Source organism: Cottoperca gobio, chromosome 21, assembly GCF_900634415.1.
Source record: "Cottoperca gobio chromosome 21, fCotGob3.1, whole genome shotgun sequence".
NCBI lineage: Eukaryota > Metazoa > Chordata > Actinopteri > Perciformes > Bovichtidae > Cottoperca > Cottoperca gobio.
In genome coordinates this window covers 23636948-23651947 of record NC_041375.1, presented here as the reverse complement: position 1 = coordinate 23651947, position 15000 = coordinate 23636948, and the positions used below count along the sequence as shown (strand labels likewise).

General features: G+C 42.3%; 1 protein-coding gene across 1 annotated transcript in view; it reads left to right on the top strand.

The window, feature by feature from the left end:
* The window catches only part of sema5ba (sema domain, seven thrombospondin repeats (type 1 and type 1-like), transmembrane domain (TM) and short cytoplasmic domain, (semaphorin) 5Ba), an 81128-nt gene that overhangs the window by 52678 nt on the left and 13450 nt on the right, over window positions 1-15000 (top strand). Inside the window, exons 10-17 of the mRNA XM_029459313.1 lie at window positions 1-106; window positions 623-807; window positions 2043-2186; window positions 3482-3629; window positions 5630-5855; window positions 6571-6783; window positions 9890-10060; window positions 12561-12698. The exon at window positions 1-106 is cut by the window's left edge and continues 12 nt beyond it. Of these exons, the coding sequence (XP_029315173.1) occupies window positions 1-106; window positions 623-807; window positions 2043-2186; window positions 3482-3629; window positions 5630-5855; window positions 6571-6783; window positions 9890-10060; window positions 12561-12698 (1331 nt within the window). The remainder of the gene's footprint in view (window positions 107-622; window positions 808-2042; window positions 2187-3481; window positions 3630-5629; window positions 5856-6570; window positions 6784-9889; window positions 10061-12560; window positions 12699-15000) is intronic.

Below are 15000 nucleotides of genomic sequence, written 5' to 3'. Positions count from 1 at the left end.
GGCGCGGGACCCCTACTGTGGCTGGGACTTCAGGCAGCGCAGATGCACCACGCTGGAGGACAGCTCCAACATGAGCCAGTGGAAGCAGAACATCACCGTTTGTCCGGTAAGAGTAGCGTCTGCAGCACGTACTGTAAGAACACGGTCCCGGGTCCACGATGTCAAACAACGTCGGACAAATATAAGTTCATAAATGTAAGAGCAAGTTGTATTCAAAAGATCCCGGATTATATTCTCGTTAGTCTACAATAACATGTTTGGTAACTTCTGAGTTTTCTGAAGCACCTGAACGCACCATGACACGAAACACACACATTCTGCTGTTAATGGGGAAACGAACAGTCAAACTTCACGTTTTACTGTAATATGGATATTATCTTCATATATCTATAATATAGCTTTTCCTGATTCATTTTGGATTTGTTATTTTAGGCGTTTTTTCATAAGACCAGGAAGGGAGGAAGGTGAACTGGACCTACGTATAATGGATCAGCAAGTGAAGTAAATTTACTCCCCTATAAATTACAGGGGAGTAAATATACAGGCTGTAATCCTCTGATGGTGGGGGCTCATGTGTGCTGAGCTGCTCTCGCTCTCGTCATGACTCATGTTTGTTTTCCAGCTGCGAAACCAAACAACCAATGGCATCTTCGGACCCTGGGCGCCATGGCAGCCCTGCAACAATGATGACGGTGCGGACGGCGTCAGCTCCTGTCTGTGTCGCTCCAGGTCATGTGACAGCCCCGCCCCCCGATGTGGAGGCAAGAACTGCGAGGGCCCCACCATAGAAGTGACCAACTGCTCGAGGTGGGGAGAGAAGAAGTGATGTGTGTGTGTGTGTGTGTGTGTGTGTGTGTGTGTGTGTGTTGTTATGCCTGGCAGAGATAATAACAATCACATAAAAACAATCCTAATAATCAACAAAGGATTAAATTGCTGAATCTCACCTGACGAGAGAGAAGTGATGGTGTTTTCTAACGAAGAGGAGAGACATTTCATTTGAGTACAAACGCAGTTAGAAACGTTCCCGATCACGGCGTCACATCAATCATGTGATTTAGAGAAACTCGTTCATTCCTTCGTCTCCAGCTCGGTGAATTATTGCAGCCGTCTCTCGTCGTCCTAAAAAGAAAAGTGCAGCACATTCAGAAATGCCAGAGAACAGAGCACATTAACGCCTCTTCTTAAATCTTTACCCTCTCAATTAGTTAAAGAATATATTTTAAAGGGATGTTGCTACTTTATGAATTACTCGGCAGCCTCGGGGCGAAACACATTTCTTATATGCGTGAAGAATATGCACCCAGTAGGTCCCTTAGAGCTTTAGGGAGCCGTTAGTCTGTTGCACCTCGGGTCACAACCAAAACACGCTGAAGCTGCTTTTAGCGACTCTGCAGATTTATTAATTTCTCTCCTGCACTTCACCTTCTAATAAATGAAGCCATTACATCTCATTACACTGTAACTTCACCTAAACTCTATTTCTTCTTTGTCTTGATTCTGTTTTTGTGTTTTCATTGCTCTGCCTTCTGTAGAGCGCTGGACATCATCAGGTTACAAATGATCACAATGCTTTGATTGAGCACATAACAGCACAAGAATATGAGAAAGATCATGTGAGGAATCGTATGAGAAGATGTGGGTGACACCCAGGTTCTCCCTGTGACACCTCTCAGAGAGCAGAGCACAGAGCTCAGGCACCTTCATCTCACTGGACAGCTTCGCCAGATTTAATCCTTGGTGTCGAAATTGAATTGTGCTTTTGCAGAAAGTGGCAATTAAATCATGAGAAGTGCTAACCAGGAACAAAGCACTTACGCAAATTGAATGAATGTTTCCCCGTCAGAACGGGCTCCCTGTGTGTGTTTGAATCACAGTAATGATTAGACTCAGCTGAAAGTCGCTTTCTTTTCCCTTCAGCTATGAGAACATCCTACGAAACAATATTACTATTACAATATTATAATTACTAATAATTACGCAGGATTCTTTAACTTGTTGAAATGTGTTGCTAATACCTTCCCATGTGGCTGTTGCCATAGGAATGGAGGCTGGACGCCCTGGTCGTCATGGGGACAGTGCAGCACAACATGCGGGACGGGCTTCGAGCTGCGGCAGCGTTCCTGTAACAACCCGTCACCGCGACACGGCGGCCGTGTGTGTGTGGGGCCGAGCAGGGACGAAAGGTAAACACAACTTTACACACTTTGATACTCGAAAATCTACATATATATGTATATACATGTATATATATATGTATATACATATATATGTATATACATGTGTATATATATATATATATATATATATATATACATGTATATACATATATATATACATGTATACATGTATATATATATGTATATACATATATATGTATATACATGTATATATATATGTATATACATATATATATATATATATATATATATGTATATACATATATATATATATATATATATATATATATATATATATATATATATATATATGTATATACATGTATATATATATATATATATATATATATATATGTATATACATATATATATACATGTATATATATATGTATATACATATATATGTATATACATATATATATATATATATATGTATATACATATATATATAACATGTATATATATATGTATATACATGTATATGTATATACATGTATATATATATATATATATATATATATATATATATATCTATATATATATATATATATATATATGTATATACATATATATGTATATACATGTATATACATATATATGTATATACACATGTATATATATATATATATATATGTATATACATATATATGTATATACACATGTATATATATATATATATATGTATATACATATATATGTATATACATGTATATATATATATATATATTTATATATATATACATGTATATATACATGTGTGAATAAATACTTTAAAAATCCAAAGTATTTTTCTCATTTAATTAAGATCTTTAGTGAAAACTGAACAGTTTCAAGTGAAATTCTAAAGAAAAGAAATTGCAGCTAAACACGGACTATGTTTACACACACACACACACACACACACACACACACACACACACACACACACGCACACACACACACACAGTATTCAGATTAAGACAGTTTGATTTAAGTCCAGCTTGTTAATTGTATTGAACTGTGTGTTAATTTAAAATGTGACGTAAAAACAAAACTGCAATCTTCAAATGATATTCCCTCAAAATACTTCACACTAGATTTTCTGATAAATTTGAGTTATGTGCTTTTTATTATCAATTTAGACAAATGATCATATTGACTTATCACCGCGGCATATATTCAACCCTGACCTGCACTACGGTACGACGGTCAAAGCCTGAGACTTTATCACTTTTGCTCTAAAATATCAGGTCAAGTCTCAATTCAGCAGTTTTGTGAGTAATGTTACAATGAATCCTCCCCCACCTCTGCCATCTCCACAGGTTCTGCAACGAAGGGGTGTCCTGTCCTCAACCTATCTTCTGGTCCCCGTGGGGCTCCTGGACCAAGTGCAGCACTGAGTGCGGGGGAGGCGTCCACTCCAGGGTCCGCACCTGTGAAAATGGCAACAGCTGCCCGGGATGTGCACTGGTAGGAAACGCAGCCTCTCTCTCTCACACACACACACATAAGAACATCTGTCTCTATGACAGAGCGAGTAGGTTTGTAATCCTCCTTCTGATTAGGCGACACTTTAATGACGTGAGGGCAACATGATGATGGAGGTGAGCAGGTGATGGTGACAACAGAGGTAAATACACATTCTCTCTCCTGAGCTGAAAGGTTCAGCCGGCGTCAGTGACAGCGTCTCCACATTTAGCATGCTGTTTACAAAACATGTCCTTTAAATGTCACAGACATGACATTTTGTTTTTAACGTCGCAGATTTCATTATGTGAAACATGCTAAATGATTGGTGTCACTGTGCGGTGACTGACAGTCTCTGGGGACAACCTGGAGTTCAGCTTTCGATTTCAGCGTCTGCATACACAAAGAGCTCACAGTTGTGCTTTTATAGAAACCGTACGGACACACCAGGGTTTGCCATCGAACCTCGAGGAGGACATAAAGTGATCTCATTTTCAAGATCGATATAAAGATTTTCCCTCGATCTGGAGACAAATATTCAAAAACTAATGGGACAGATTTCTAGAAATCTAAACACTTTATCGCCACGTCAACACAGTTGATATGAATGTGTGAACTAAAGGCAGGGAGAGAATCTTAAGAAACAAACTGGATGATGAAGCCAACAGTGTTGGATAAATGTGACCAGCTGACATCCCCAGACAATATGAGTGAGCGTGCAAAAGATTAGTCTTCCTGACTGAACTCACGCCGGAGCTTAATTAATCACATTAATAAGTTAAAGTGCTTTGTGCTGCTAAATTAGTTCTAAAGTGCTTGTTGCTTAAACCTACCTACTTCTCAAAGTGCCTGTTGGCTAATGCGTGTGCGTCAGAGTTCAAGTACAGAACAGCCGGAGGAGGGGTAATATTCCTGCCCTGAAACTCTGGGAGGGATCTGAAGAGGGAGCGAGCCGGGTGAGCGCAGTGCGTCTGATACGTGCAGCATGTATGGAGGAGACAGAGGGAAGGTCACAGCACGTGACCTTAGACGCTGTGTGCGCACAGCTCTCAAGGGCAGCTGTGTTGCATCGCACTGTGACTGAGAGTCTCCAGGACTCATCCTTCATATACTCTGATCATAATTACTGCAGATTTACATGAGTGTGCCGACATGATTGTAAACTTCTCGTGCGTTTTAACCAACAGTCTGTAAATAGCTATTCATATTTAAAAACACACCTATTCTTGACTGACGAGCCGTTTATAATTTATTTGTCACTGTAAGGTTTACCAATAGATGAACAAATGTCTTTATTTACATTGTTGTTGTTTTTTACAGCAGCCATAAATATCTGTGTGGCAAATCATGTGCTATACTTTTAATATCTGTCAATCACTGAAGGGGGCGGGACATCTATCATGTGCTTTCTGAATCTTCTGCTGGACTGTGAGAATATTGTGTCCTAAGTTTACTAAGATAAAGTTTATTTGCTTTTAGGTTTTCATATGTACGTTACTTGCCAGATTCTTGCTGTTGGCAGTTTGTGTCCTCAGGATTGTTTGCACTTATTGTAATTGCAATTGTTTTGAAGCGAAGGTCATGAAATGTCCACACAGCGAACTGATTATCAAAAGAGTTAGATTAGAAAAGGGCCGGCAGACGGCACTTATTGAAAGCTCTCCACAGAAGCTTCCTCACACCGAACTGTAGAAGCTGGCGCAGAACGTGAAGCCTCTGGTGGGGCGTGTTAGTCACACGGCCGGTGTTGGCCTCCACTTCACTCTGTGGCTTTGTTCATGTTTCCTGATGATTTCTATGGATCCTAGAGACTTCTGGATCTTCCCTCTACCACCTCCATCAGTACAAAAATACCACCTCAAAGACAAACACGGCTAGTTAGCAAAATGGTCAGCACTTTGTTCTTTTAGTCAAAGACTGGGGGCTGTAATGTCGTCGCAGGGCTTTACACATGTAGTTAAATCAAGAATAAAAGGACTGACTTCTCCCACCGTCTCATTCAGGAGTACAAGGCCTGTAACCTGGAGGCGTGTCCGGAGGTCAAGAGGAACACACCTTGGACCCCCTGGATGCCTGTCAATGTGACTCAGGGCGGAGCTCGTCAGGAGCAGAGGATGCGCTACATGTGCCGGGCCCACCTGTCTGACCCCCACGAGCTGCAGATCGGACGCAGAAAGGTGGAGACGCGCTTCTGTCCCAACGATGGAACAGCAGCCTGCGAGACAGATAGTAAGTCAAGCAGCTGGCAGATACAGGGACAAGGGTAAATAACACTTCCACATTAAAAAGGAAAAGCAGCCTTAACGTAGAACTCACATCTTGGCAGAAGTCGTGTCTTCTGTCTTGTGACTCAATGTTTTTCTCCTTGGCAATGAGAAATCTTAAAAACAGAGACTTTACTCAGAGGTGTTCAGTAATCCTCATCCTTAAATTATAATACACCAAGTCTGAAAGGGGAATGGATTATTAACGTGTGGGGAAATGTGTATCCATGTGCATACAGACGCACGTGCTGCACATCACCACACACACACGTGAGAAGGCAGCAGCGTGCTTAAGATTTCTTCCAGTAAGAGCACGACATGTTGGAAGGACCCCCCCCGGTTAGACGTGTTAGCTCCCTACATGCTGTTAGTGACGGGGTCACGGTCCAGCGCTTCCCCACACACACTTACGCAGAGAGAGCTACACGGGGGTCACAGTCCGCTGCTCTCCGCTGGTGGCTTTTTCATGCCCCTCTCTCCTGAATCGATTGCTTGTCTCCACCTGTCAGCCTCCTGGGGGGGGTAGTTTGAAGTTTGAGAGAAGGACAGAAACATGGCTGCTGGCAAAGTCATAGACACTGTGTGACTTCCCCTCAAAGAATGTGCATGCTGACAGCACGTATTATATATTTACTTCTGTAACCGGAATCCTTTTTAATCGCTCTTCATCTTCTCTGTAGCGCTCGTCGAGGAGCTGCTGAAGACACCGGTGGTGAGAGTGGCAGGCGCCGGCTGGTCATCATGGGAGACCTGGTCGAGCTGCTCGCAGAGTTGTGCCAAAGGATACCGCACCCGTCGGCGAACCTGTTCCGGACCAGAGGGGAAGAGCGCCCCCGTCGCATGCCGTGGGTCGCCTGTGGAGTACCAGGACTGTAACGTCCAGGCGTGTCCCGGTGAGTGAAGACGCCACCAACACCATGACTGATTGTATTCAAGCTTACTTACTTAAACACAACACGCACACACAAATGATTTAATTCTTGTCTCAAATCAGATTTTTTAAAACAGAAAAACTATTTTTTAATTGCACTTTCGACACTTTCTGTGCATTCGTATCATGTGAAGTTATTCTGAGCTTCACTTTGTTAACTGAGAGGAGAAACATCACACTTTATGGGGACTTAACGTCTCGCTACATGTTTTGGTCCTTTTTCTTTTTGAAAAGGACAATAAAAAACGATGTTCAGAAGTTCAGACTGCTGCTGTTCAAATGTGATGGTAGACGATGATCGCTCTGAGATAATGCAGCACACAATATGTAGAAGGAAGTGTACCATATATTTTTAAATCACAAGCTTTAAATTGGAGATAAAGTGCGTTGGATTGCAATCTGCAGAGAACTTCAATCTTGACAGTTGACACAAATTAGTTTGAAGATATGAACACATCCTGTGCTGTTTTCTTTACCCTCTTGTAGCTCAAACTGTCTCTATTAAAACTTCAATGCAAATCCAGTTCAGAAAGAAAGTCAGTAATTCAGCTTTCTCTACCTTCTTCAGTACATGATGGATTCATAAAGAGAATACATGCACGAGGAGACACGGCAATAGAGACAGAGAGAGAAGAAGGTCAATGGTGCCGCTGAGTGGATCATTAGCTTCATTAGCTAATGGTTAGCAGCAGCTGCAGCAGTGCAGGGAGAGTCCTTGGACAAGTGAGGTTATCTATTTCAAACTCCTCATCGAAACATAATCAGCTGACCTAGGATCCTGCAGACCACAGACTGCTGCACAGGCTACACACACACACACACACACACACACACAAAATTGCCTGGCGTTAGAAAAGGTCCTCCGAAGAGCTTGTCTTAAATATTCATGACCGGTGCCGTATGAATTAAGGATTTATGATTGGTTGTTGCAAAGCTGAATACATTCCTATAGTGCAGGGGTGGGGAACCTCCGGCCTCCGGGCCGTATACAAGTATGCGAGTGTAAAACAGAGAAAGTTGAAAAATTATCTCGAGCGTCATTACTGCAGGAAACATGTCAAACTGCACGAGCTGAGAGGACGAGTGTTTGGATAAAGTTAACGCTCTTCGGTGGAGTTTGGCCCAACAAGCAGCTCTCTGCAGAGCGGAACATACAAACATGGAGAGATGGAGAGGTAGACCACCACACCAAGAACACACTGTTCCACCACTGCTGTGCAGTTATCACTTTATTTACATCAACCACTTGGTACTTATATTTTTATTCTATTTAATTATTGTGTTCTGCCTTTTTACTTCATATGTTCTTCTGCTGTGACGAGATAAATGTCCCCGCTGTGGAACTAATAAAGGATTTCTGATAAAACAGAAGATACAGGATAAAAAGTTGCTTTTTTGCACATCATGACAGAAAAGTGAAATAAATGGGCTGCGTCTTAAAAACAATGTGCAGAGGTTATGAGTTCAATAATTAGTACGGCCCTCGAAGGATGTTGTGAAGAATAAAATGGCCCTTGATGGGGAAAAAGGTCCCCCCCCTGATATAGTGTATTTAAATGTCAGTTATTGGTTTCCACATGAAATCAAAGAGGTTATCTTAGCAACACATGTAGCCTAAAGAAGCACGGGCCAGGCGGCCTCGATTACTTCCAGCTGGAGGAATCTAATCAGTAAATCTTTGTCTCGAGTGTCACGTGTACAGCCGGTCTCAGTGAGCACGTCCTGAGCAGAAACGCAGGTGAGAAGCACGAGGCCAGAGGCCAGAGAACGAGTGCTGATAGTAAGTGATGATGAGATTAGAGAGAAGGCTGGAGGCAATATAATCACAGTTCAAGAGTTTCATCACTTCTGACCTAAAAAAAAAGGTCCTTTAGATAAAGTATGGATTCTGAAACTCGACATCAAATGAACATGTGAGTCCTTGCAGAAAACAATAACATATTTGTTGACATATATATACTTATATCTTAACACAGAGAGTAAAACAAGTCCAAGTCCATGTTCTTAAAAGGACCTCTGATAATGTCTGGAGAATCAGGTCCAAACATTGTGCAGGACAAGTCGAAGACGAGTCTCAGGTCAGTGCAAATCTCAAGTTTTGTCAAAGCTGATCTGAAGTCAGGGATTTGTAGTTATGCAACGTCATTTCAGGTATCTTAGGTGTTTTCAGCTCTGCCGATACATTTGGTTTCATCCAATTCAAATGAAGGTTTCTGGTGTTCAGCCGAACTAACACGACGGGGTCGGGGACGGCACGTTCTCCACCTTTCAAGTTCACATTTCTGAGCATAAATCAGCCACACAAGAGGACCGGCAGACATTAAGAGAGTCATAAAGCCAGTGTCGGTCAGGTAGTCGGTGGCTCGTTCAGGGAGTCAGACGCAGGTAAATAGCCAGTTAGTCACTCAGCCAGTCAGGCAGCAGCGCGGTGGCCGGCTGTGAGAGCGGGTCAGAGTTAAGTGGTCACAGCCTGATTCACTCAGTGTCACATTAATCCACTCAGCTAATAGACAATTCTGCAGCGCTGTGACATCACCCGGCAGCACCGCCGCTCTCCATCAGTTAGACGGACATCAGCCAGTCAACCACCGAGTCAATGAGTCACGCTCTTCTGATTAGAGCAGATGCAGAAACATTAACGGACCCCATGGGAAGACAATCGATAGTAAGACGGAAGCAACGCTACAGATATCCATTAAAACAGCAGAACATATTAAATATAGCTTCTGCACGATTATGACCCAGTAAGATAAGAATATTGTGTATTATATAATAAATGTGAAATCATACTTGTGCTCTGGTACTGTAGCTCACCTGTAGAGCAGGCGACCCATGCAATAAGTGTACAACACATTTAATAACCTTAATAACACACTTTTCTCACTTTAGAGCCGGCTAATAATAAAAGAATAATAAAGTATGTATAGTACACAAGCTTTTTAACGTTCTTAACACGTCTCTTATAACTGCAACATGCAGCTGGAGCAACACATACACAAGTCATGTCGCACTCATGAGCACGTTGTGCTGCGAGTGTCTGAATCCTGCCCCGTGTTTGTGTGTATTAGTTAAAGGTGCCTGGTCCTGCTGGTCGTCCTGGTCTCAGTGCTCAGTGGGATGCGGCGGCGGTCACTACCAACGCACGCGCTCCTGTAACAGCCCTGCGCCCACTAATGGAGGGGACATCTGCTTAGGACTACACACTGAGGAGGCCCTGTGCAACACACACACCTGCGACGGTAAGGTCACGCATTAATTCAAAATCTAACTCTGTCATGCCAGCGTCTTTCCTCACGCCTCCAGACAGGCAATCATCTCTCACACCGTTTCATTTCTGTGTCGTGCCATTTGCTAAATTGCTTCTTTCATCTTTACCTAATGAATAAACCAGGTCTTAGATATTTGAAAAGATAAACAGTGGAGCTAAGAAAACATCCCGTCCTCCCACCGTGTGGTCCCCGCTGGGCTGCCGGAGCTCTGCGCACCATGGCAACCTCTGGAAAGGTCTAACAAGAGATCTACTTCAGCTCCTAATGCTTCAGTATGCAGAGGGCATGTTGTTGTTCTGCTAATAACAAGCAAATAACACAAAACACTTACTAACGTTTAGTTCATTAGTGCGTTTCATCAACTCATCTGTTTAAGGATATTCCTTTTTGATATTTCTGCGTTCATTAATCTTGTTTCCCTCGCGTATTCTTTCACATGACGTACGTTCCTACGTGTACAAGGTGTTCCAGAATCAGTGTTCCAGTTACTCCAGGTCGGTGCGTGGTGGGATGTCACGCCACGATGACGTCATTCTTAAAGTTGAATAAGTACAGTAAATAAAGTTAAGAAGCTGCTCTTGTTAACTTTAGTCGATTATTCCAGATTCATTTGAGGACCTTTTGAAAAACTAAAAGGGTTTGAGTGCTCGAGCACACTGCCAACAGTTTCCATCTGAACTGTAGGAAACTGTTGACTCTGTGGAAGAGAAACATTTATTTTTTGGGCAAAGAAAAGTTGCTGTTGTTATTTTTGAACATGTAACTTTTCAATGCTTCGAGCACCACAAATGTAATTTATTGTACCTCCGTCAGGGAGGAGACAAAACATCTCAGAGGTAGACGTCTTAAAACCTGGATAGTTAAAAACAAAACTACCAGGATAGAACCTGAACTTCTTTATAAATGAACAAACTTCAACATACAAACAAGTTGCTTAAAGTTTCTTCTTTGTTTTGGAGGTCGGCCTTGTGATGCGATGTGAGATGTATAACAACGCCCTCCGTGTTCCCCTCTATTCACATTCTGCTCCCACAAGGACACTGAAATATTCATGAGAGATCTGCCTGTTAATCCACAAGAAGCAGAAAAAGTATCAGAACTCATAATAAGGATTCAGCCTGACTCGGATCCTAGAGTTTAACATCAAACAGTCTTCGACGTTTTGTCGCCACACTGTGATTTTCATAATTTATGTATTCATTTAACGGGGAAACGAAAATGGCCTGGACACGTAATTATTGTCTGGGGGGGGGGGGTGATTTGTGATTCAAAGTCTGTGTCTGCATGTGTTGGGCTGTGATGTCTGGCAGTGCAGATGATTTCTGCCTGACTTTAATAGTTTTGCTCGGCTGCTTTTCATTTTGAATCAGCTCCACTGTCACATTGAGAGGAACGCTCTCAGCCTCGCTGGTAAATACAAGAAAAAGTCCTTTGTCAGCCTGTTTCCCTGTTCCACGTTAACCTCCGGGTCTTGTTGGGCCTTTGCCGATTACGTCTGCTCACAAACTCTCCGGCCGGCATCCGTCTCCTCGGACGTTTGTTTATTGACAGGCACGACATCAGTCATCTATCGGGGTCCTCCTGGCGCCGCCATCCTCTCTGCATGCGTAATTAGAGGCAAGCTGGCTGTCAGTCACAGGGATATTTGATGCTTCTGTCGCAGGTCATTTGATTAAAGTTTCCACCAGTAATGGAGGACAGCGGGATGGACTGTAAGGACAGAATACTAACGAGAAGCCTCAGGCCTGATGGCCTTGCTTCTGACTCAACAGTACGATCACGCAGGTCGTCCGGGTGACAAAAATAAATGGGGAATAAATGAAGCAATTAAAGTGGACCGTAGTGGTGCACGGTTATTAAACATGTTTGAGGTGGTCGCTGTGTCTCGTGTGTAGATGGTTGTGCAGCGAGAAGGGAGCAGATGGTGGAGATGGAGCAGCCTGACGGTGAGCTCCTGACTGATAGGAAAGGTAAAAGAGGGCTCTGCCTCTACTCCGGCTCTCTGCCAAAAACTGCACACTCGAGAGCACCCTGAATAACAAACCACATTATTCCATCAGCCTTTCAATGCAGCAGCCCTTTACTCTGCTGCTTTTAAATAACGGGTGAAAGAGTGCAGCGAGTGCATGGTTCAAAGGGAGAGGTTAGTGGAGCGCTTTCTCTTTCCTCTTGGATAAGGGGGGGGCCTTTGTTTACCGCTCAGTCGGCTGCTGGGGAAACGGCACTAAAGTTTGGCTCAAGAGACAAACATCTCCACTATGCACTAAACAAACTCTCTGCGGGTTGACTCTCCCAATCCTGTTTACATCACAAACACTTTTTGGTGTGGGGCTGTTTGGCTGGCCGGGAAGGTTAGTGGCCGCGGGTGCTCTCAGCTTGGGTGGGCGCGTTGGTTTCCAGGACATCCACGTTTGTTGTGGCTTCCAGTTCGTCTGGGTTTGTATTGATTGTTCTTTTTGTCTGCGTTTAGGTGGCTGGATGGCCTGGTCGCTGTGGTCCGCCTGTGATGATTCAGGCTTGCAGATGAGGAGTCGGGTGTGTGGCGCTCAGGGCAGCGCCCCCTGTGTCGGGAACAGCACGCAGCGCAGAGACTGCAATGAAATACCCGGTGAGTCAGGCAGCTCTCGGATACACACTGTACCTGTGCAGCCGCCTTCAAAACTGTTTGAGGTTTGCTGTTCAAAGGTTCGTGCAGTGCAACATGATTTGGCAGAATTTTGAAGAGACGACCCGTTTCCTTTGCACCCCTGCATATCCAGAAATACACTGCATGCTTTCCACTTGTTTTATGGTGCTTTTGGGATGCCTCGGTCAGGAAGAATGGTACGATGCCTTCAAAGAGAAACGTGTAAGTTTGTCTCTTTTGACATGGAAAGCAGAGCACATGATGGCCTTGCTGTTCTAGTGGTTTAGCCTCGTTTGCTTTTTGGAAACAGGGTACAAATTGTGTTTTCAACTAAGTGTCATAACAAGGCATCAGTCTTCCCACGGCTCAGACATTTTGAAACATCAGCAACTGTCGAATAACATAACATTCCAAACTCCCAGAGCTCGTTTCGTCTGACCAAAGAAATTCCCTTTACAATCATGATATGCCAAATGTATAAATGTATAAATGTATGCACGTCACCGAACTCTTCAGTGAAACAAAAACTTGTTCGTTTCCAATTTAGGCTCGCTCTAAATGATTAAATGTGACAACAGAAATGTGGAATGATTTATAATATGATCATCTAATGCATCTTTGACTAATGATTTCAACACTGCTACAAATGTTTTAACTGTGCAAAGAGATTGAAACAAGAAGTAAACATGGAAGCTACATCCGATTGTCATAAAACCTTTTCACTGCTTTGTCACCTGAGAGTTGACAGGAGAACTTTGGTCATCTCATTTTGGGAGTTTCAGGTTCAGCAAACAATCTTTTAGAATTTCTTCACTGGCCGCATCATTTGAATGCAGCAGCTTGTGATTTTAGGTTTGTCTGTCATCAGCCCCATCAGTCATCATCCTCACCAGTCACTAACGTGTGTGTGTGTGTGTGTGTGTATCTGATGTCCCTTTTTGTGCACTAAAGTAATCTGCGGCTATTAATTAACCATAATTAAGTCCATGTGAATGCAACGAGTTAGCCGTCTCCCCTGTTGGCCCCAGCGCACCTTGTTATGCTGATGACTATCTCAGAAAGTTTCTCATGAGATGATCCTTCATGGCCCGCCATCAGAGGGCTCTGCACGCTCAGAATCCCTAATGAGTCCAGAAGAAGGCGATTAATATTAATGGGTTGTCACAAGACCAAATCACATCTAATTTTATTGCAAATTTCAATGAGGCGATGGATGGATTTGTTAAGGTCACTCGCAGAGGGGAGGCGGATGTGAGGAAACCGCAGAATTAGGCCAGAAAATTAATCAGGAGATGTGGCGCTGCAATTAAAACTGCACACACAAACACATCAACCCGCCTCGCTCCCTTTTAGGATTTGTGGGGGACAGGACGCGTTGCTTTAAATCATTGGTGTGAAGTTATGCGTCTTTAACAGCGACCAAAGAGGTTCAATCTGAAGGAGCAGAGCTGTTTTCACTAGAAAGTTTTGGAATTCACTGATGCCGAAAAAACTCTCAATGGACCGTTTGTGCAACATTTTAAACATTTCAATTTCTCATTCACTGTTTTTGTTACTGCATGTTGTCAACTCCCCTGGTATTAGAGTCGATGGTGGTTGTGTTCTGACGGCTGTTTCTCAAGAGAGAGTGAGCGTGTGCATGTGCATGTTTGTGTCTGACCCTGTGTTCCTCTCCTCTGCAGTCATTCTCCCTGCATCTGGTTTTGATAAGGACAAACACTGTGGAGGTAAGAGGATTAACGGCCTTTACTTTGTTCCTGTGTGCATGTGGAGGTTTGCCCCTGTATGTTTCCACAGATGTCTGACCATGATGTGTGTGTTTCATGCATTATATGTGCATTTTCATGTGCATGTTTTTCTTCAATCTGTCAGAGGATTAACAAACATGTAGACTGTGATGAACCTGGAACCTGGCGACAACTTGTCCATATGTGCAAACAGAAGACTTCTTTTCACATATATATACACATACATATACATATATATATATATATATATATATATATATATATACATATACATATATATACATATATATATATATATATATATATATATATATATACATATACATATATATACATATATATATACATATACATATATATATACATATACATATATATATATATATATATATATAATACACATTACATATACATATATATATATATACATATATATATATATAGTACATAACATATATACATATACAGATACATAATAATATAATAAGTATATATACATAGACATATATATAATAATACATATAATATACATACAC